The sequence below is a fragment of the Heteronotia binoei genome, chromosome 3 (genome assembly GCF_032191835.1).
Source record: "Heteronotia binoei isolate CCM8104 ecotype False Entrance Well chromosome 3, APGP_CSIRO_Hbin_v1, whole genome shotgun sequence".
Taxonomy (NCBI): domain Eukaryota; kingdom Metazoa; phylum Chordata; class Lepidosauria; order Squamata; family Gekkonidae; genus Heteronotia; species Heteronotia binoei.
This window is the reverse complement of record NC_083225.1, coordinates 150,155,358-150,178,771: the sequence shown is the minus strand read 5'-3', so window position 1 is coordinate 150,178,771 and position 23,414 is coordinate 150,155,358. Positions and strand designations below refer to the sequence as shown.

At 42.0% G+C, this 23,414-nt stretch overlaps 2 protein-coding genes across 3 annotated transcripts in view; both read right to left on the bottom strand.

Moving 5' to 3' along the window:
• Positions 1–906: 906 nt before the first annotated feature.
• Positions 907–9,685, bottom strand: ZDHHC23 (zinc finger DHHC-type palmitoyltransferase 23). The gene is made up of 5 exons (XM_060234643.1): positions 9,641–9,685; positions 9,070–9,252; positions 4,688–5,398; positions 3,247–3,414; positions 907–1,354 (listed from the first exon to the last, which is right to left on the bottom strand). The coding sequence occupies exons 2-5, from the start codon at positions 9,210–9,212 to the stop codon at positions 1,087–1,089; spliced, it is 1,290 nt and encodes a 429-aa protein (XP_060090626.1). The 5' UTR covers positions 9,213–9,252; positions 9,641–9,685; the 3' UTR covers positions 907–1,086.
• A 2,229-nt stretch (positions 9,686–11,914) lies between these two features.
• GRAMD1C (GRAM domain containing 1C) overlaps positions 11,915–23,414 on the bottom strand; it is a 100,931-nt gene continuing 89,431 nt past the window's right edge. For both annotated transcript variants that reach the window (XM_060234639.1, XM_060234640.1), the window contains exons 14-18: positions 22,910–23,086; positions 20,339–20,396; positions 17,978–18,088; positions 16,224–16,329; positions 11,915–13,459 (exon numbers count right to left, since the gene is read on the bottom strand). In XM_060234639.1, the coding sequence (XP_060090622.1) occupies positions 13,382–13,459; positions 16,224–16,329; positions 17,978–18,088; positions 20,339–20,396; positions 22,910–23,086 (530 nt within the window). In that variant the 3' untranslated portion in view covers positions 11,915–13,381. The remainder of the gene's footprint in view (positions 13,460–16,223; positions 16,330–17,977; positions 18,089–20,338; positions 20,397–22,909; positions 23,087–23,414) is intronic.

Here is a 23,414-nt window from a genome sequence, read left to right as displayed (position 1 = left end):
AGCTGTTAAATGGAGGAGGAATAGATTTATACTTTGCCATCACTCAGAGTCTCAGAGCATCTTACAATCTCCTCTCCTTCCTCTCTCTGCAACAGAAACACTGTGAGGTAGGTGGGGCTGAGAAAGCTCTTCTGAGAACTAGTCTTGAGAGAACAGCTCTTTAGAGAACTGTGACTGACCCAAGGTCACTCAGCAGGTGCATGCAGAGGAGTGAAGAATCAAACCCGGTCCTCCCAGATTAGAGTCCGCATTCCTAACCCCTACACCAAACAGCTAGTCAAAGGGGTGGCTCCAATGCTAAACATAGGAGGAATTCCCCTCCCCAGGAATTAATGTCTTGGATTTCATTACATCATTCCCCTTGCACTTCTTTGAGGCCGAAGCTTACCTCTGTGGCTAGCACTTCCATGTGTGCAAGGTCAATGTTCTTCCAGGAGCCCTTGGGCATACAGAAGTGCTAGCAGCATAGAAGTGAGAGTTGCAATGGAGAAAAGTCTTTGCAGAGGCCTGAGAGAACTGTGTGGGAATGATGTCATAGGATACCAGCCTCTGCTTCTAGACGCTGTCATCACCTTTCCCTGTCCTCTGGTTTTAGAACCACTGCCTTAAAGAGTCTACATTGGAACAGAAAAATATATTCCTCCGTAAGTTCTGCAAGTGACCCAATGATACCCCAACAATTAAGGTTTATGCATTCCATAGACAATCCCTATGCAGTAGTAATTTGCCCTACTAACATAATTCACCCAGCACTTGATAACCCACAGCTGAATGTATGAACATCCACTACAGAAGAACAGAGAATCTGAGGTTGTTCTGGCTCTATAGTGTCTGATCTGTAATGGTCATTTCATACGTCTGTGAGGACTACAGGCATCAAGTCTTGGGTCTTTTCTGTCAATCCAGCACACTTGGGTCTTTTCTGTCGATTCTGCAGAGCGGTGCCTGTTTCAAGAGTGTTCTGGTTTGCAATATGGCTTAACAGACTGTACATTCAGCTCTCCAGCTGTTGAGAGCTATCTACCTTTAATGCCTTAAGACACTGATGATTAGATAAGCTAGATCAGTATGACTGATACAGCCTTTTTATACAATGGCTTCAGTGGAGTGCTGCAGAGTGAGAGAGCCCAAAGAAATGAACTGGATCCAGTTGCGCAGGAAGCCCCTATTGTACTGGCCTGTGTCAACTACCATCCCACAGAGCAGCCTGCGCCCCGAATTCTCTCGTAAGGCAATCCGAGCTTCCCGCTCCGTCACGTTATAGCTGATGTTCAAGAGCTGAATGAGAAGGATGTAGCCCATTCCAGAGGTTACAATGGCACAATACCACACACAGGTGAATGACAGCGCAGAACTAGAAGTAGAGAATAGAAAGCAAGAAAAACTTTTAAAGTGACCAAGACTACAGAAACAAACAATTCCGACAGTCCCCTCCCACCTTCATATTGAATCAGAACAAACTGGTCTCCCCTTTCACTTTAAAACACCCAATTCATCAGAACATCTCAAAGATTATTCTCCAAAGTCACTATCAAGAATGGGCTTTCCCCTCCTCTATATTCAGAGGTACCAAATGTTCTCGCTGTGATGGAAGTTCTTGGTTTGGCAATCTTGTTTCTGTTTGGTTGCTGAGTTTTGCCATTCTTTATTGAATAAATCAGATTTTACAAATGTTGCAAGCTGCTTTGGGGACTCCAATGGAAAATGGAGAAGAGAAGCCCAAATCAAATCAATAAAAGTTAAAAGCCCAGGGCTAAATGGTGCCTAAAGAACAGCTGCTTAACAGCCAGCTTACCTGTTCTATGCAACTGCTCTGGTCAAATGGAGAGCTACCATCCAGGTTGGCCATGTTGCTTTCAGGTGGCCAACAGTCTACAGATAGCCAAGATTGACATTTCTCATTTAGCCTTCAAGATGCTTTCTGAAGCTATCTCAAAGTCAATACTCAACTAGGTATTTAGAAAGTTACAATATTAACTCTCCTTATCAAAAGAATCCATCCAGACACATGGTTGCCATGCTGAAAACTACACCAGCTGGAAAAAGAGCAAACTCCTCCACCTCAGATAAGTGTGTCAATATGAACCCTTACATTTATAGTGATTGTTTGTTCCCACTGGCTCAAGTGAAAATATTTGTGATCTATGTCAGCACTGTTTGTTGATGTGTACAACAATTTCCCCAGTAACTTGCCAAGACCAAATAAAGTAGCAGTATAGAGTATCCAACTGCAGAGGTGTTAAATTCAAGAAGGGGGTGAAAGGACATTACTGGAATCAAACCATATATTCCATCATTTGTCCTATTCTATACAACTGGGATAGCAATTTAAAGGGAGGAAACAGAAGCATAAGGTTACATAAAGATAGCCTGCAAGCAAGGAAGGCAGGGCCAGAAGTGAAACTATACAGGCACATACTATAAGGAAACAGCCGAAGTCCTGCTCTGAAGCTTCCCCCACCCCAAGAGGGCCCGGTAAGAAATCACTTCTACCCCAGTGTAATGCATATAGAAGGAGTGTGCATAGGCCTAAGAACTGGAGCATGATAAACCTGGGAAGTGAAAGAGTTGCTGACAATGTCAAGAAAGAGAACAATAAAGAGGAGAGCATGTGAGCAGTCAAAGCTATCCAAAATAGCATGATAAGAAAATGGTCATTTGGGAACTTAAGCATTTGAGCACAAGATGAAAGGGAGACCACCACCAAGATGCATCAGAGCTTCATCCTGGGAAGCAATAACATTTGATTGTTAAGGCACAACACCGTCTAAGCCCCACCCCCACACAAACCAATAAAAACATAGCTTAATGCTTGCTTGAGCCACAACGTTTTCCTCTAATATATCTAGTCATTTCACATACACACTTTCAGCCATACAATTCTGAACAATTAATGGGACAAGGCTTTGTAAGAAAGGCTGATTTCTGATCCTCCCATCCATATCTCCCCCCACTTTGCCCCAGAGGTATGCTGGCTCCCAGGAACAAAATTCCAGGGGATTCAGTAGGCTCCAGGAGTGACAAGCAGGAAAGGTCTGATCCTCAAAGTCCAGATGACTGGATTTCTCCCCAATATGTTTAACCTATAACATCTGTGCTTACAAACACAATATTTGGGATATTTGTGAACTCCCAGGATGACCTTCATGAGAAGGCAAAAGAAGGGACCTAGACTAGAACCTTGTCAAAGGCACAACAGCCCAGCGGCCACTAGTATCATCATTACTTACACAGCATTTATCTCACCTGTAATCTGCATAGACCCCCGGGCAGTGGAACAATGCCTTAATGGTGGCTTTTCCCTTACAGATGGTGTCCAGGGTCAAAGAAATCCCATACACTGAGGTGAGCAGAAAAAGTGAGAGCGCAAGGATAAAGGCTTGGTGGTTCTGCTCTCCAACACAGCTGTTAATCCTCCAAGGGGCAAAAGAAAGAAAAACACTTTAAGGTAAAATGGTTTTGCAAACAACTCAAAGCATCCATGAAGTATCTGGCCTCATTCTGTTTAAGGATCCTCCACCACCATCGGAAAGTGATAAGTAATGCACACTGCTGCCTGTTAAGAGAGTTCATACAAACTATATTTTCAAGACATTATGTGGAGAGGAACCTGAAGGAGCAGCCCAAAACACTTGAGGGCAGCTATACAGCTATCAGCCTCAAATACCAAGATCCCCATGGATTGCATCTAGGCAACAACTGAGCAAACAAGAAATACTAGAAAACTGGTTTGTAGTCCAGCAGAATTGGGTAGTCTGCTTCCCAACAAGGGCAACACACCTAACCTAGTAGGCATTGCTAGCACCTGGACAGCTGGAATTTTTACTGCAGCAAGTTTCTACCTCATATGTGTACAGAAAAATGAGGGTTCAGAAAGCAGGTTGACTTTGAGGCTATATGCTATATTCCCACCTACTTCATAATGCCCTACTCCTACATTTAGATACCTGGAGTAGAACATTCTCAAACCCAAATCTTCAAGGCAACATAATTGTGCACTGCTTTGTAAACCTTAGAGTATGTAGATTTGCCCAACTAGAGATTTAAGTTTCCCCCCCATGCAGACTACATACAGCCTGGAGTAAGTCTGTTAAGATGCCCAAAAGGCACTTTTTTTTCCCCTTAAAAAAAACCCCCCTTCCCTGGTTGAACCCAGATTCCTCAGTCTTTTGTTTTAGAAAATCAGAACAAAACAGAGTCCAACAAATACTAAAATCAGGTCAAACCGAAGATTATACTTGAAGTCCAGTCCAGAATGAAATGGCTATACCTGATAATTTGGTCTCCTTAAGCAGAAGGCCTTTCCTTCCTATGGGTTATCACACTGGTCAGCATGCAATTGCCAGTACCCTAAATAGGCTGTAGAGACCTATTTCTGGTGCATATGTATTTTGTGTATTCAATTTGTTTTTGTAGTGTACTTAGCAACAGTACTTTCCTACAAACCACTTAATTTGTATCAGTAGCACTGTGAGAGCCTTTGCCTTCCTAATGACAAGCCATATGCCCATCAGAGTGATAAGAACCTTTAGGAAGAGGCCTCCTACTTCTTAAGGGGACAAAATCAACAATACCTACCCACCTACAGATGCCAAAAAAATCCCAACTGAAGTAGAAACATTGTGAGAGCAACCACAGCTCACAGGTGTCAACAAGAAACATGGTGTTAACATTCAAAGGAACATACCAAACACAGTGGTGGTCCAGTCTCTTCACACACCTGTCACATATCCGGCAATGCCCAGCTCGGGCTGGCCTAACAAGACGACACTTGGAGCACCAGTCCTCTGTGACTCCACCAGGCTCCGCTTTCAATAAGCAGGAATTGCCACTGATGTGACTGTTTGTAGCAGTGCCAGATGGAGCTGCTCTGTAAAGCCCGCTGGCGCTCCCCAGGCCATTCCGGCTTGAGATGATGATGTTGTTATTGTTGTTGCCTTGACAAAGTGCTTTTTCATTGCTCATTTGGCAGCAAAGGTAACCAGGGTCTCTCTTGGCTCGAGACAGAGCCACAAGCATGAGAATTAAACCACAGGTGAGAATTGTCACCTGCCCGTGCCCCACATGGCCTCGGGGGACCACTTCCTGGAGGAACACAAAGTACATATAGCCCAGGGAAAAAAGCCCCAGACTCAAGAAGAACAGAGTCCGGCCCTTCTTCCTGTGTGTGAGGTAGTAGTACCACAGCACCAGTACAGGAAGTGATATCAGGATGATGAAAGCCAGGAGGAAGTGCAAGGCTGCTATGTGAAGGAAGACAGGCAGCAGGATAATTGGTGGAAGAAGACTGATATCAATCTTCAAAGCCCCCCTAGGCCATGGGAAGCGGAAGCGATCCTTGAAGGTGTCTGCAATTCTCTCTAAATTTCCAGGGGGCAAGGTCCGGCAAGTCAGCCACCTGTCAGGAAATTTATTTATTTAGAATGTTTCTATGACCCTTCCTTTCTCCCACCCTGGACAGACCCAAGGTGGGTGACTACAATAAGGAATAATGAGAACACATCATTTATAGGAGATCATAAAAATGGAGAAAATACCAGATTTCTGAGGACATAAAAATGAAGAGGCCAAGACAGACATCTCTGTGATCATCTAAATCGCCTGATCCCTTTATGCCAGAGCTTCTAAAATTCAATCACTTGAGATGTTTTCATATGCTGTAGAAGACATTTGTGTGTTTTTAAAGACACAGAGCACATAATCATCAATTTTCTGGTGAGTATACATTTATTTTACATTAAAATGCTTGTCTTTCCCAATACATGCTTATCTTGTACATAAATGATGCCCATGGACCAGCATCCATGCTAAAAGTGAAGCATGAAATATCCCCATTCCCTTCCATACCTTGAAATTAAGCCAGCACAGTGTAAGATTGTATCACATCATAAGAACATAAGAGAAGCCATGTTAGATCAGGCCAATGGCCCATCCAGTCCAACACTCTGTGTCACACAGTGGCAAAATTTTTTATAAATATACACACACACACTGTGGCTAATAGCCACTGATGGACCTCTGCTCCATATTTTTATCTAAACCCCTCTTGAAGGTGGCTATGCTTGTGGCCGCCACCACCTCCTGTGGCAGTGAATTCCACATGTTAATCACCCTTTGGGTGAAGAAGTACTTCCTTTTATCCGTTTTAACCTGTCTGCTCAGCAATTTCATCGAATGCCCACGAGTTCTTGTATTGTGAGAAAGGGAGAAAAGTACTTCTTTCTCTACTTTCTCCATCCCATGCATTATCTTGTAAACCTCTATCATGTCACCCCGCAGTCAACGTTTCTCCAAGCTAAAGAGTCCCAAGTGTTTCAACCTTTCTTCATAAGGAAAATTTTCCAGCCCTTTAATCATTCTAGTTGCCCTTTTCTGGACTTTCTCCAATGCTATAATATCCTTTTTGAGGTACACGACCAGAACTGCACACAGTACTCCAAATGAGACCGCACCATCGATTTATACAGGGGCATTATGATACTGGCTGATTTGTTTTCAATTCCCTTCCTAATAATTCCCAGCATGGCATTGGCCTTTTTTATTACAAACACACACTGTCTTTACATTTTCAGTGAGTTATCTACCACGACCCCAAGATCTCTCTCTTGGTCAGTCTCTGCCAGTTCACACCCCATCAACTTGTATTTGTAGCTCCTCAATGGTGCTCCACATCTCCCCACATCTCCCCAATGGCGGAATCAGCTACCAGAGGAGATGTGGTCCCTACAGGATCTTAATCAGTTCCGTAGGGCCTGTAAAACCGCCCTCTTCCAACTTGCCTTTTAGGGTGGAACCTTGGGCAATAATATCAAGCCATCTTTATATATGTACTGAAATTGTAGCACCATTAAATTATACTGGTTTTTAGATTACTTATTTAACTTAAATTAATTTAATGTAAGAATTGTATTTTAATTGCTATTATTCTGATTTTATTGTTATATCATGGCTTGTACCATGTCTTGTAAACCGCCCTGAGCATGCCTGGCGGGGAGGGCGGGGTATAAATAAAAAATTATTATATGATTATTATCATCTCCATAATGCCAATCAGTTCAAAAGTCATGATAACCTCTCACTATTCTGTGAAGATAGCCAAGCAACAGCCCAAAACTACAATGCCATGGGAAATACAGTTCCGGGAACCACAACTCACCATAATTTTTATTGTGCTTTTACTTCTTCTGGAAAAGAATGTCTCTGTAGATAAAGCAAATGGCTAAAAATTGCATTAAACCATGATTGCCAAAGCCTAGGTGCCAGGGCATCATGGCTTAGAAATTTCACTAGGTCATCAAGTTTTACTTTGTTTATTTTTTGTGGTAGCAGTAATTAGAAAATGTAGTCACACATATTTTAGCCTTCAGGATTATGTGACTGGCTCCTAAGAATTTGGGCTAGCTTTTGGAGCCAAAGAAAAATTATTAGGGCCTGTTTTAGAAAACCATCCACCACTTTTGACAAATCCACTCAAGGAGGAGGTGCAATATTGGTTCATGGAGCCATTACAACACTAAAAGATGTGTGATGACTGTGTTTCAAAGCTTTGGATCTCTTAAGATTAGGATCTAACTGCTTTTTCAATTTTATTCTCTCAGAGTCTTCCACAACTCTGTGCATCATAATGGAAGAAAATGGCTGGAGTTCTTGATATCATAATATCATGAAGCTGAAATATAATGAATCATGGTTTGTATTATTTACTCAGGCTGGCAGCAGCTCTCCAGGGTCTCAGGAAAATATCTTTCATATAGCATACTGCCTGATTTTTTTAAACTGGAGATGCCAGGGATTGAACCTGGTACCTTCTGCATACCAAGTAGATGTTCTATCACTGAGCCACAGACCCCCTCTTCTTTCCAACCTCACTCAGTGGAAAGCTGAATGCAATATTACCATAACATTAATAATGCTAGAGCACAGAGGCCACCCTCGCACAGTCCATTTAAGATGGATCAAAAAAGTGATTATTCAGGATGAAGGAAAAGAGCTTGGCTATTCACAATGTAGCATGAATAATTGAAACATGATCAAAGTGGAGAAACACTCAGTCCAGGCTATCATGGGGAGAGACTTTTCTACTCTTCAGCATTATCTCCACTGAAGCAAGTTTTAAAATGTACAACACACTGGATTGGATTAGATCAAATTTTTATGTCATGAAGACAATACCAGCTACTATCTACAAAGACTTAAACCACCATCTACCAGGGGACTTTGCCATACTTCAGTCCCTGTAATCCACACCACAAACTTTATTGCATCTGCAGCCACTCGGAAAGGTCATGACGCCAGCACAAGAGACAGAATTATCAGCAAGAGCAATGCTGGCATATATTGTCCCCTCCTGCTACACCATCACTGCATAAAGACCGACTCCCCCAGTTGCAACTACAACATTCACCATGAGTAGACAAGGAATATTTTGTAACTCAAGTTTCTGTAAACACAGAAACAACATCCACTTGTCCTGTAAGAATAGCCAGTTTCGCCCTTTATACAAATATAGTGAATTAAGTTCTGGCTAGGAAGCCAAGCTCAAACATGACTGTGGAAACACTTGCAACTTCCCAACAATACAAAATCATTCACTTAGAGAAAAGGATACAAACAGTTGCCTTTAAATCTTAAATGTTCCACAGTGCAGGGGGCTGTGTTGTGCTCTCACATTTGGAATCTGTTCCTCAACCCGAGCCCCTGCACAGTAACATTGGCCCCTTTTCTTCTTAACAGGCCACCTGCACCTTTACAAGCTGCATGACATACAGAAACACAACAGGTGCAGCTTTTTAGCACTCTAACAAGATTCTGCTGCATTTCTGCCTGCTTCAGGGCCCTTAAAGGTATGTGAGCACTCCAAGGCCACAAAGGAAATCCATTCGGGGTGTTCAGATGTCACTAAGGGGAGCGGAAAGGACAACTGTATTAAAGGTCCAGGTTCTGCAATCTCACCCCAGAAACACAAGGTCTTCCAGAGACCAAGCTGCTGTGGCAGGTCACTCTACAAGACAGCTAGAGCGAACGTCCACCAAAGCCCATTCTCCCTCCCCACACACACACCCCGCCCACCTTTCACAGCACTCGTCGAGGTCCTCACAGTTACAAAGACAGGCCGCCAGGTGGCTCCTCTCCCCCGTGCGATCAAGGTACTCGCAGCAACAGAGGGTCTCCTCCATCTCGCGGCCCTTAGGTTTCTTTTTGGGAGGTTTCATCGTACCTCCTCCTCCCCGGGCAGCAAACACGGAAGAATACCTTTGAAACACAAAAGAAGAAGAAAAAAGTTCCTGCCGCAAAACTTTTTATTAAAATCTTCAAACCAAAGAAGCATTTTTGGAAATTGCGAGAAGTGTGAAAGACAAACCACGGGCACTGGTTCCCCCTCTACCTCCGCTACAACTCTCAGCTCCAGGCAGCGCAGCAGATGCAAGTCCCGTCCGCTGGCTCAGTAGCGCCCCCACCCCGCCCAGGCAGGACAAAAGAGAACGCCCCACCTGCAGCCTCCACCCACCCACCTATCGCCAGACACCCCCCGCCTCTTAATTGCATTCCAGCCAGCTCCTCAGCCAAGACAAAACTCTGAGCACAAGCCCAACACGCTCCTCCTTCAGCAGCCATCATTGGCTGAATCCCCTCCTTCCACCTGCTCCGCCCTGCGCCGCTTTCAAGCCACCAGCCCGCCCTTCTGGCACTCTCCCCTAAGCGTCCTCGCAGCCCTTTGAGGCTTCCGGCTTCCAAAGAATGCCGGGCTCTTCCTCTGCTTTGGTGGCGTCACAGAGCGCTGCCCAATGGCTGCAGGCGGAACGCAGATGCCGCTGAGTTTATGGCAGGAGATTCCATACATAAGGAATGTTTAAGGGAAGGGCTTCCCAATTTGATTGGCACGGCATAGCGGCGGGGGAGGGGAGCGCGAGCACCCTGTCTGCTTACCTTCGCAAGGGCTGAAGGATTCCTGGCGGCGCCTGATCTTGGCTGAAATGGCGTTTCCTCGTTTTACTGTTTGCATAGCAGGGTATGGCTTTTGCTATACCAAAGAACCGGCCAGGGCAGCGTTTTTGTTTAATTTGAGCTTGTCGTCAAATTCTCCAGAATTTCCGGTATGAAATTTAGGGTAAGGTTTAACAGAATGATCGAATCTCTGCAAGTTCGCGTGTGGAGTACCGGTGCCCCCCACCCCGAGATAAATTACCGCAGTATTGCACAAAACAGGGGAAAATCGTTTGCCTCCCATAGATTTGTGAATATTCACATTATAGTTGTTAAAAATTTATTGCTTGTGTATTAATGAATCACACGATTTTTAAAGCAATTGACAAAATAGTGCCGCCTTAAAGATGGGACACTACTGTAGTTGACACCCGTATTGTCACACCAAGGACCATTCCCAACACCCATCTTCTCTCCCACCCGCCAGGCATCGCTGAGCGCTGTCCGGTACCTGATGGACTTCCTGTTCTAACAGTCAGATTGTTTACATGTAAGAATGTCAAGAATGAAAATATCTAGTTCCACACAGCTGCAACTCAGATACAGCCACCGTTTAGTACCTGGGTAAGGAATTATGAAGAAGAAAGGGGAGGAAAGCAGACTTGCAAAAAATTTTAAAGGACACCGCGCCAAAGGCAAAACAATTGAAACAAACACCTTTGACAGCTCAAAACCACAATTTATTGCAAGGTGCTTAGGAACAGGTGGTATTCTTGCTGCCATTCTCCACCAAGTGGGGAGGATTTGCTACAGGTTTGCGCTACTTTCACTTTTTAAGTGGCAAATGAGAAGGCTAAAAATAGAACTGACTGGTCATTCTTTACATATTTTGTAGTACCTGCTACTCATCTGTAGGGGAGGAGCATCTTTGTACCAGTTGTATCAAATCTGGGCTGAAATTTTGCTCCTCCTCTGTTGCTCCTACTTAGTTTGGGTGTGGCTAGAAGTATGAATTTTTGGTAAGAACTGAAGAACTCTTGGCCCAGGGCTGGTAGCCTAGAGCAGAGTAATGCTGAACATTTATTTTCTTGTTTAAGTTTTGGGTATTGGTACGCTATTGTGCAACCCTAGTGGGGAGAAAATCAGGATCTAAATACTTGAATTGTCAGAAAATTTCTTCCACTAGAAAACTGAAAAAGCACAAGTTCAATTTCCATGTGTTTTTGTGAACAGCAGATGCTAATAACTATTTTCTATAGTCTGTGTATGATGCATAAAGGTAAAGATAGCCCCTGTGCAACAAACTTCTGTCCAGAATTGTAACTAGGTTTGTATTGTGAACTGCTTTTACATTTTTAAATTCACATTTCAGAGATGTATAAGCCTGAATCAAACCCAGTTGTTTTAAATGGTAGGTTAGATAACCTGTTGTGTTGATGTCCCAAGCAAAGATTTCAGTGTTCACACTTGGAGGCTCAACATTGTGCTATAACACTCTTATACAAAAACTACTACATTGCCAGTGCTGACTATATTACAGATACTTCATATTTCAAATTATGATATGATAAATAACTGACACTGATGAAACCAGTGATAGTCTTCTCACATTGCAAAGCAGTAGCGGAAGGGGTAAGTGACTCATGCTTCCATTTTCACTCTTCTGTAATACAAGAAGGTTTTTCAGAACGGAAGAAGCACAGAATCAGGCCCTCTCTCTTCTTTCTAACAGCCCTTGTGTTCAAGGAATTTTTGAATGGAGGACTTGGTAATTTTCTCATTTCTCTGTTCACATTCATTGCCATTTTTTAAAACCCCTTTTATGTTAATTCTGTGCTCCAAGTATTAGAATGGCTAGAGCATTGCTACATTATCAGCAATAATGTCACACTTTTTCAAACTTAATTATGTGTTTTGATGACACACCACTGGAAAAAAACATCAGTAAAGTTAAGAATTCAAAATAACTAAAGCTTTTAACAACCCAAAATAGTGGCATTTGTCAGCTTTATTTGATTCTTTTCTGATACTGGAATACAGAAACATTTCTGACTTGTTACAAAGTTTTCCATACATAACATACATTTATTTCCATATTTTTATATAAAATGACCAACATGGTGTTCATTTGAAATAAAAAAAAATCACAAAGGACAACAGAATCCTAACATATAACAGCATTTATCTCACCTGATTTTCTAGTTAGGATTTCTGCTCCTATGCTTTATATTTTGTGAAATGCCTGGCTTGACACTAATTACTCCTGTACATTTCTCTCTGCATTGTACAGCAACAAGTACATTTTTGGTTTTCTGAAAAATAGAGCCTGGATAGTTTTGGTCCAGCTGTTAAAGCTATTTTCCTATACAAACAATGAGAAAGGCACTTTTTGAAGAAAGGCTAGTGGGAATTAAAACCCTAAAACAGAAGTCACAGTTCTAGTTTACAGGTTAGAGTGTCCATGATTTTACAGCACCCACATTTTCTATTCAGTATGCAGTACAATCCTTAAGCAACAGTATACCCTAAGTCAGTATGCTTGGAAGGCTGTAACTCTCCTCTGGACTGTACAGTTCTGCTGTTCTGGAAACTTTCTTTAGAAAGGCTGTTGTGTTTCTCCAGTAGCTGGTTGTAACATAATTCAGTTGTAGCACAAGAACAGTTCCATTTCATGCTACTTAACAAAGCACAGCTAGGGTCTCAATTTGTCCTACAAAGTAAATCAAACCTGATCAGAGAACTGGCCTGCCACGCTGCGAACATTAAACCTGGATTTTTTGTTTTACAAAGGGCTTGGTGCAATTGATATACAAAATTCAGATGAATACAATTAAAACAATTCAGGGCTCAGGACTTTTGACTTAGCATTCTTATACATATGGACACTCCCTGAGAAATCCTGAGAGCTGAAATGATAGTGGATAAGAAGAGGTAGAATTGCAGTGACCCTTAAGGGATAGGGGATAAAAACTTCAAAGGAAACTGGGATACATAAGAGTGTGTGTATGTGTGCGTGTAGAACATACACAGCCATTTAAAACAGCCCGGTTTTGAGAGTTGTTGAATCTATAGAAAATCTTCAGGTGTGACGTTTGCAAAATAATCTTTGTTGCATCTTTCATAATCTTAATGATACTTCAAAACCTCTTTCTCTTTGCATGTCACACTGCTTTTGCCAAGGATTTTCTCTGCAATTTTCCAATCACATAATTACTAGACCAGTTTATTACTCATTTACACCAGTTATTCACAGTTCAGGAAACCATTCCCAAAAAGACATCAAGTGGATCAGGAGGATTCACAGAGTAACAGTAATTTTTTTAACAAAGTTGTATAGATAGTTCTTTCTTATATGTGCAAGTTGAGTCCTGTGCAAAAATTGAAAGAAAAAAAAAGTTTAGCAGTTTCATCACCAAAACAATATCTTCAATCTCCTTAACCATCCATTTTGGTGACATCAACTTTCAGGCTTCCCACTTTTGGTCTTGTTCAGATGATCAAAGCTGCTTTGGAGTTTAGAAAGGGAATTCTTCAGCTGTGGAGACAAAAGGGTTGATTGTGATTTTCAAGAGCTTTCTCTACCAGTATCATCCTATATTCTAATAGTCAAGTGAGGGCCCAAACTGCTAATATTAAATCTATGCATTGGGGCCACAGAGAGAGACACAGATCACTCTCCAAACATCTGAGAACTTTAAACAAAAATGGAGGGGAGGGATAAAATTCCCCCCAAAACCAGTAATGCTGTCTGAGCTTGCACACAGAACTGCTTCCCTCTCCACTGAGCTGCAGAGATGAGGAACAGCAGGAGCCAGTGAGGGGTGGCCCAGCGAGCAGGGGCAGGAGACAGAGAGGGAGAGAGATGGTAACAAGAAAATGTGTGGCAGATAAGAGGGACGCAGAAAGAAAAAATTAATGACAGTGTTCGTGTGTATATGAGATGAGAGGCATGGAAGGGGGAAAAAGAATCTAGCAGAGAGAGAGAAGGGAAAACAAGAGACAATTAACAGAAAGGCCGAGAGGTGGAAACAAAAGCGGAGGGAATGGGATGGCTGTTTCTGCAATTTGCTTGCAAGTTCCTACTTGTTATACCTAATTCTAAACAATGGCATCAAAGTGTGGCTCAAACACCTGCAACCTGGAGCAATGTATAGATAAGAAATATTTTTCTACAAGCCTGGGGAATATCCCAGAATTTACAAAAAAATTAAATGTAAAAAAAAATCTTAGTGGCCATTTTTGAAATTGCTAGACAACCCTCAAGCATTTTTTGGGATCCCAAGCCTTGGTTGTTCTTGGGTTGGAGACAGGGTAGAGAGAGAGCAAAAAACAAACAAAAAGTAGTTTGGTAGGCAGATGGATTGGAGAAAAGAAAAGAGGAAGGTCTGTTCGGTTGAGGGAAAGCTGAAGATGGGGAACAAAAAGAAGGGGGTAAGTGGGCGGAAGAGAAGCAAAGGTATTGCCTAGGAAAGGCAAAGAGGTAATAAGATTCAGCCTCCCCCAGGACTCCTTTTGGGTCTACCACTTGTTGGCTGTGTAGTAGACTGCTTATTACAAATGAATCACAAGCATAGCTGTCAAAGAAATGAACATCTTTGAGAAAAATTTCATCTGTAGATATTTCTCTGCCCTGTGCAGCCAACAGCCAGGTGCTAGTTACCTTCCCATACAAAAATTGTTACCCACCAAGGTCATTCCACCAGTTTTAAGTTTAGTCCTTTTAGCTTGAATCAATTGCAGGGAGAATTTGCTTTTCCTTTGGAAGATTCTTCAGAGATAGCATGATCATTGGTTGGAAAGTGTTGGTCTATGGCCCGTGTTTTCTATAAAACATTGTCCATTCCTGCCCTTTACATATACAATATGCCATTCCCCCTTCCCCTGGTTGTTACATCTACATGGATTTGCTTCAGATTGTATTTGTTACCATTCTAAGAAGTTAAGACCTGCACTGGAAACTTTGCTATGCAAGTGTATCTTAGGAAGCTAGTTTTCTTATTTTGTGTGCTCTGTCTCTCCACTGAACTATGTTGTTCTTAAAATATCTTCTTTGTCCTCTTTTCCATAAAGCTTTACTTTGCTTTGTGGAGTGCTGGTGTGAGTCTGCCAGCCCAAACCCAGGTTTAACTTAGCTTGCTCAAAGGGTCTTGGTTTGGAGACGGGAATACTTCTCTCAGACCAGAGCTGGCCAGGCTTGACAATGACATTGACAACCATGTTATTGCAGGGCTTCTTTAAATTCCACCCCAATCCTGAACTTTATTTTAATGAAGTTTAGCCACAAGAGTAGTGGTGGGGAGGGGGACCCACAAGTTCCTACAAGTGGCTGTATTCAGTTCAGTTACTTAAGCAACATTACAAAAATGTAGCAACAAACATACGGTAATCAGTGGAGCAGGCTATTCACTGCAACAACAGCAGAAGATTCTCTGAAACACATGGATCAAAACACAGCTACACCAAAGTAGTATGGCTTTTCCATTCTCTCTTTCACATGTGAACAACTAAATCCTGCCTCTAAGCCGTACTCTAACTATGTAAGGCCTCAAGCACACCAAATCTGAAAGGGACACATCACTGGGCATTAAAATGCTGTTAGCCGCCCTGAGCCGCCTAGGCGGGGAGGGCGGGATACAAATAAAATCTGTTATTATTATTATTATTAATATTTTGTGTATCAATTGTACAGTTTCACAATTCTTTAAATAGTCTTAATAACACATTTGCCATATAAATTTTATTGGGATGCCAAGAATAGGAGGGAAGCAACAATGACCAAGAAACAAGAATAGAATATTGTGCTTTTGTACAAACACAGAGAAAATATTCTGGCAGATCCCAGCTTCAATGCTTCCTTAATTCGTAAGGTCCTTTGTGAAAATATGTCAGGTTCAGGAATATCAACTGAGCATATAACTACCGCAGAGGTATTTTAGTAGGGCACGTGAATTCTAATTTCCAGGGCTTTTTTGTACTGGTGTGCAACTGAATGATATACTGAACCATGTACTGACACCTCTTTTTGGTGGCTTCATCAAAAAGTGGCCAACTGAGAAAGGTGGTAGGTGGGACTGCAGAAAAGGCAGCAAGGCAGGTGATATATGTCACACTCAGTGACATCATCAATGAGTGCAATAGAGTATATTAGGTGCTGTGTTGCCTTCTTTGCAGGCCTCCATTATGAGTACTGGCACTTAAAAAAAACAAAAACAGCACTGCTGATTTCTCTCTTGATTATACAAGTATTATTTTCACATCCACAAAGGCCAGAAAGGCATAAAAAGAATAGGAGCACCTGCCTGTTCAAGTAATGCTATAGAGTCTCTCAGCACCCATTTCACATGCCGGACTTTGTCTGTATCATGCTGAGGGATTTTCTCTCTTGATGCCATATTAAGGGCTAAACTGAAAAGAGAACAGAAGAACTGTTAGATCTGAACAAATGTTTGCCAAAACAATTCTGCTTCCCCCTCTACTTTATAATTGGCATGTGAGTGCAATCTAACGAGCTTGAGCCACGAGGAAAGACGGGGTATAAATTTTTAAATAAATAAATCACATTATGTTTGTTCATAAATTAACTTAATAGTTCTACACTTAGAGATGTCTATGGTAACTTCCACTTGGGCTTTTTAGGGCTTCCAACTGCCAAGAAATTATTTCCAAACTTCCACACAGCATTATTGCCCATCCACAGTCTTTCCATGGTTTACTTGTGCTTTCCCAAACCATCTTTGATCCAGTAGTGTGTTATGTCTCAAAAGGTGACATTCACTTTGGTGCCCTGGCCAATGGCTATATACACTTTTCCCCTTCGATCTCTGTAACAAAAGGGGCTAGGGCAGGAGTCGCCAACAAGGAGGCTGTGGACATCATGGTGCCCACCAAGCATTTTTAGAAACTGGGTTGGGTAAGGTAGGCTCTTGCCCAAAAATACTTCAGATTTTACACCGAAGATCTGATTGTCTATGCAGATTAAATTAACGCTCTTCTTTCCCAGTGTATTTTTAAAATTATTCCTTTTCCCACACTTGAGCTTCTTCTGTGGCTCTGCCTGCTGCAGCTGCCATTTTGTAGTTGCACCCACCATCCTGTGTCAGAATTCCAAGGGTGCCCACAGGCTCAAAAAGGTTGGGGATCCCTGGGCTAGAGACTTGCTTTTTTAAAAAAATGAATTCAGAAGTTAATAAAAAATATTGATAAAGGTCACCAGTGGCATGGGATGTGTGTTAAATGATGGCTATGAAGGAACAGGGCAAGTAAACTGGAGAAACCCAGCATCTGGGAGCCATTTTGCTGCCTTGCAGAACTGGCAGCCTGTGATAATGGGAAACTTCAGGGAATTGTTGTCATGCAGAAGAACCCAAAAGGCAACAGGCATCCAGAGGGACCATCACTATAGCTTATTCAAGCTGAAGGCTCTGAACAGGAATACAGCCCTACAACAGATTCTCAGGTTCAAGGTTCAGACACAGATTTGTTCCATTACAATTGTGGCTTGGGTGTGGCTTCTTCTCATTCTGCTCTGGCAACATCTGATTATGGGGCACCATCTTGTACTTCCAAAACAGGAGGGGGGACCAAACATAATATCTCCTTTCCCCAGAATTTATTTAATAAAACTTTTATGGCCCCACCTTTCCTCTTTGTTAGGGCCACCTACAATAATACTTGAAACATCCCCAGCTAAAACAAGAAGTCCCAAATACCTCCCTCTCCACCCCTTAAAAGATGCCACCTAAATATCTTCAAGGAGGGGACCCCTTTCACCCCTTCAAGAAGCCCATTCCACAGAGCCCTAGCTCTCAGCGACACCAGACAGGTCACCTTAAGTGGTGGGATAGCCAACAGATGGCTGCCTGATGACCATAGTTGATGCACAGGGACATATGGAAAGAGACAGTTCTTCAATATGAAATGCCCACACTAAGAAAGCCACAGGCTTCCACTGTTACAGATTTTCTTCAAATCTTAGGACACTGCGTGGCCAAACTTAGTTATTCTAATCCTGTGTGGTAAGGCATAGTCCAATTGGGAAAGAAAAGTAACTCACTTTACAGATCCTTCTTCCTGAAGGTGAACACGATAAAATGACTGAGCTGCATTTTCAATCTTTGATAGTTTGAGGAATAATGTCACATTCAGCAAAACCAGTAAGAGCAAGCTGAAAAGAAGAGGGAAAGCACAGGTTGTTTCATCATTGTTTCTGTTCCTTCTGTGTAACTTCACAATGGCTAGAAATAATATAGCCCTAGAGAAATGAAGGAATATTATCTTCCTGAAAATATTAGCAAGATTAACTGAAGTTATTATATTGACAAAACAAAAAACCCCACCCTTTTTCTTTTGCAGGTACATTTAAAAAAAGATGATTCAGTTATATTAATGTCTATTTACAACATTCATATATCCTTTCTCTCCTTTGATTCAAGGTGGGTGACAATGTTGGAGGTGAGGGGGTGGTTCCCAAACAGTGCAGCTGGGTGGTACAGAGTCTACTCAATCCCCGCCCCCCCCCCAAGTTCCTATCAAAACCAAATCAAATCAACTAGGATTAGAGGCACACACACAGACACTTAAAAGCAGAACCACCAATTAGAAACAAACATGCAGCATAAAACCGCAGCCAAATCATCCTAACCCATTTACCTTTCACCCAATGGCCTCTGAAAGAAAACTCCTGCAGGCTTTCCTAAATGATGCCAATGATGTTGCCCTTTGCACCCAGTCTGGTAGGCCATTCCAGAGGACAGAACCTACTGCTGTGAAAGCCTATGACCCAGATGTTGCTGTGTGGACAATCCCAAGGGAGAACACCACAAAGAAGGCTGTCTGAAGAATATAACTGGTTGCATTTGAGTATATCAGGGAGATTAAGTTTGATAGGTATGGGGACCCTAGGCCATGAAAGACTTTAAAGGTGGTAGACAAAAGTTTGAATACAGCCTGGGAGCAAATAAGTAACCTGCATAGTTGAAGCAGCACTGGAGTTATATCTGCTGAGCCGCTGATTCCTTCATTATATTCTGTACCCATTAAAGCTTTAAGCCACAGCCCCTCCTGCCACTTACAGTGCATTTTAATAGTTCAGTCTGAAAGTTATGGTGTAGCGTAGCTAGCTCCATAGAGTCAAAATAAGCGATTGATTTCTTAGCCACATGTAAATGCAAGAAGTCTGTCTTAGCAACAGCACAAACTTGTTATCCATCAAAAATGCTTAGTCCAATTGCATCTCAAACTCATACACTAAAGTTATACTAATGATTGCTTTGGAGATATTCTATTGCAAGTACAGTACACTGTATGAGCCACTAATTCCCTGTGTTAGCAAATCAGGGTGTCAGATGTAGAGATGGTCTTAGTGAATCTGGAGCCCCAGAATCACTGGGAGGGGAAGAGGATCCCCATGACCCCTGCCCAGCTCATTGCTGTTGCCAGTTGTAACAGTCAAATAGTGACCCCAGGGGGGCAGTCCCTATAAGCCTCTCAGTATTTTTGCTCACTGCAGGAGGTTGGAGGTGAGGGGGTGGCTCCCAAACAGTGCAGGTTGATGGTACAGAGTCCACTCAACACAGAAGCCAGGGTTCTTGCCCCATGGCTAATACCATCCCTGTTGAGGCAGTTTCACTGGGGACCAAAGCTGGGGGTGGGGGGAGAGAGAGATCAGTTGTCTGGAGATTAGTTATAATTCAAGGAGAACTCTAGGCACCATCTTGAGGCTGGTAACCCTATAAAGTTCTAATTCTTTGATAGAAATATCCCACCCTTGCAGAAGTAGACTGGGAGTCAGAATGATGTCCAGTGTCCACCAAAAACAAAAAGGAGCAGAGGATTGTGCATACCAACTGCCCTCATGCTGCTAGTAAATATTGGCAAGCACAGAGCAGGACACTGGGGTAAGCCCCAAGTCAGGTAGGGGGCAGAGTTAGATTTGAACTCAACTCCAGGACATCATGTTGGTGATCTAAAAGTTTCTATGCTCCTAACAAAAGAACTCCAAAGCAAAAATCCAGTATGAAAGTGCTGGATTAGGATTCATCACTACATCTCCTGGATGTTTGAATAAGAACTTTCCAAGTGATGTTTGAATAAGAACTTTCTGTCCCCAGTTCTTTTGGTCTGATGTTCACTGTGATGGGATTTACACCAGTGAGGTCGAGCTCTGGTTCCCCTTCTTCCTGTTACATGTCATCTTCTTTACTTCCAGCTCTGTGGATCCCAGGTCTGGGAAGGTAGAAGTCATGAGAGGGGGGTACTTTATTAGTTTAAAAGATCATCGCTTTGGAAGAGGGTTCCTCTAAAGCCAAATCCATTAATCCCTTAAATTTTTCCACAGTTCCAAATGCTACTGCATTTAATTTTCACCAGTGTTCTGTACTGAAAAAGTAACATGAAGTATCCAGCAAGTACTTACAAGATGCTCATGATCACTATGATGGTGATGGTCTTATTTTTAGCATCCTTTTGGGGTCCTGTTGGACAAGAGAAGCAAAGTTATGTATTCCTTTTCCTAAATCTGATTAATTTCACTTCAGTACACAAGTTGTGTTTCCTTTTCAAAAATGGAACTGAGCTAGTTCTGAAAATTTACTGCAACTACATGTGCAGGATTTGATGGGTAATTTGCATAACAAGGCTACTCTGATTCCTCTAAAGCAGTCCCAGATTGATTGATTGATTTATATATATATATATATTTAAATCACTCAATACGATAAAGACATCCTAAACCCAGAAACAGAGGATGAGCACAAGCTCATATATTTCATATTCATATATATTCATGTAATGAACAAACTGTTGTTTGTTTGTGATAGCTGAAGGCAGTCTGTCAGAAGCACAGGAAACACTGAGATAGGAGAGTGATATGACAGGACCATCCAATAGTCCCAAAGGGACACCTCAGTGCATTCCGATGTGATTGGTCACTCAGAAAAGCGCACATCAGATATGGAAAACTGAAGTCACAAATTCTTTAGATTGACAATAGATCAGAATTTCACAAAACAAGGCAAATTCATAGGGCCAATGTAACCTTAACATTAGGACTAACCATCTGGCTGCCATTCTAATGACAAGATGAGAAGAAGATGATGATATTGGATTTATATCCCGCCCTCCACTCGAGTCTCAGAGCGGCTCACAATCTCCTTTATCTTCCTCCCCCACAACAGACACCCTGTGAGGTGGGTGGGGCTGAGAGGCCTCTGACAGCAGCTGCCCTTTCAAGGACAACCTCTGCCAGAGCTATGGCTGACCCAAGGCCATGCCAGCAGGTGCAAGTGGAGGAGTGGGGAATCAAACCCGGTTCTCCCAGATAAGAGTCCACACACTTAACCACTACACCAAACTGGCTCAAACTGAGGTATGAAGCACATTCTTAGCATGCAGAAGGACTGCTCTGAATGTCTGTTCTGTGTGCATGTGTGACATGCCATCAAGGCACTTCTGATGTATGGCAAATTAATAACCACCTCCAAACATCCTTTTCTTAACAGCCTTGCTCCAGTCCTGCAAACTGAAGGCTGTGGCTTCCTTGACTGAATCAATCCATCTCATGTTGGGGATTCTTCTACTCATTCCTGTTTCTTGGTCCCAGTATGCACAGGGTTAGATCTAATCACTCCTCCAAGAAGCATTCCTCCAACTTAAATGGCTGTTCCATTGGAGGGGGGAGACGCTTAAGGTGGAGAAAGGTTTCAAACTTTGCTCACTGGAGCAGAAGGACAGGGGTACAACCTACCCCAAGGTCAACAGACTATATTGTATTAACAATTTTTTTTCCTTCCCACTAGCCAAATAGCTGGCCCTCGCATGACCAGCTGGGATCAGGGATCCAAACAGGATACATACATGTAAACATGTCCCCTCAAACTGAAGAAGCACTGCTTGTCACAGTCATCACTTAATCTATGATTGCTTTGATTACCTGATCTAAAACTGTTTCTAACATTCAGATTTCCTGTTCTGGCTGAGAAGTATACATCATGGTTGCAGCATGCACTGAGACACGCACACTCACCTGGAAAGTTGGAGCACTAGTGAGTGGGTGATTCTCAGAAATAACTTTTTTAAACTACTGAAATAATTATTGGCATAAACCGGTACTAAGCCATCTGTGAGGCACTCAAGGGAGAAAAGTGACACTTTATCAATTCAGCACTTACTCATTTAAGTTGCTTCACTTAGTTTATATATTTCCTGGTACACTAAATTGTGCCATATGTTCTTCTAAAATATTCAGTAGTCTTCTAAAGCAGCCAGCACATGGCCATATGTGATTCCCAATCAATCTGGTGTCACTAGCATACTGAAAGGGCAATTCTGCATCAAAAAGAACTTCAATGGCCCCAAAATTAAGAAAAACATCCATAAGTCTGGGAAAGCTTGCCAAGGTTACAAAGTCTTAACTCCAGAATAACAACATGATGCACCCCCAGAAAAGAGAACGGAGCTGCAAAAGTGATCAAATTCATCTAGCAGTGTGCACAAGTTACTATGAACAAAAACTTAAAATGAACAAAACTGAACAAAACTGCTTTTGCATACTTCTGCCTGACCCAGAATCTTCTGCATAGGCTTTTCAGGTCTTGCACTGTGATTAATGTAAATGCTCAGTTTAAGCATTTTACAACAAAGGAATAATGCACATTCCCAAACTCATTAAACATACTCTCTTTCACCTACCAAATGCTACTGAACAATCTGCAATCCATCTAGTCAAGGAATATCTGCTGCTAAAAACCTTAATTCAGCATTGAATAGGAAGCACAAATATACAATAAAGTACTCTGCAAATGCATTTTGCACACCAGCTTGGTTTGTGAGCATTTCATTGCCTGCATATAACTAGAAGATATCCCATCTTCTAGTTATATGCTACACAAGACATGCTATATGACATGTGGATCTCAGACACACAGCCATCAAAGTCCTTGGATTTCGTTAATAGTAAAAAACAAATACTCCTGTTTGTTGTACATACCTTTATCAGCACGGGAAGGCAAACCTGCATCCCCAGCAGAATACTGGGAGGAGCGTTTAGGGAGGATCTCTGCCATGTTTCGCTGCAAAGTCCATCTCCTCCTTCTCAGCACACCAAGTTTTGCTGGATCCTCTATTGGTTTGTTCATTGCATATTCTTCCATTAACAGTTCTGATTCTGTAATACAGAAATCCTATTGTTGTTCTACTTTTTCCACTTGACTTTTAAACCAAATAAATTCATAAAACTGATCATGTATGTATGTTATCTTGGTATTTTTCACTGTCTTTGAAAGGTTACCTATGACAGCAGAAAACATGTGATAAATTGATAAAACAAATGTTGCATTTTGATAAGCCATATGAAGAGTAAAACTATCAAGATGGATTTTTTAATGTACCAATATCAGATAGTAAGTTTATGGGTTCTCAAAAAATAAACATAAGTTTCAAATAATCATGATTTTAATGTAAAAACAAATTTTAATGTAAAACAAATTTTACTG

Excerpts from the sequence above, each read along its gene's own strand:
- ZDHHC23 (XM_060234643.1), bottom strand. The coding sequence starts at position 9,212 with ATGAAACCTCCCAAAAAGAAACCTAAGGGCCGCGAGATGGAGGAGACC. Across the intron at positions 3,415-4,687 it reads CTGGACCACCACTGTGTTTG|GATTAACAGCTGTGTTGGAG; the intron begins GTATGTTCCTTT and ends TGCCCCTTGGAG. Across the intron at positions 1,355-3,246 it reads GGGGTCTATGCAGATTACAG|TTCTGCGCTGTCATTCACCT; the intron begins GTGAGATAAATG and ends CTCTACTTCTAG.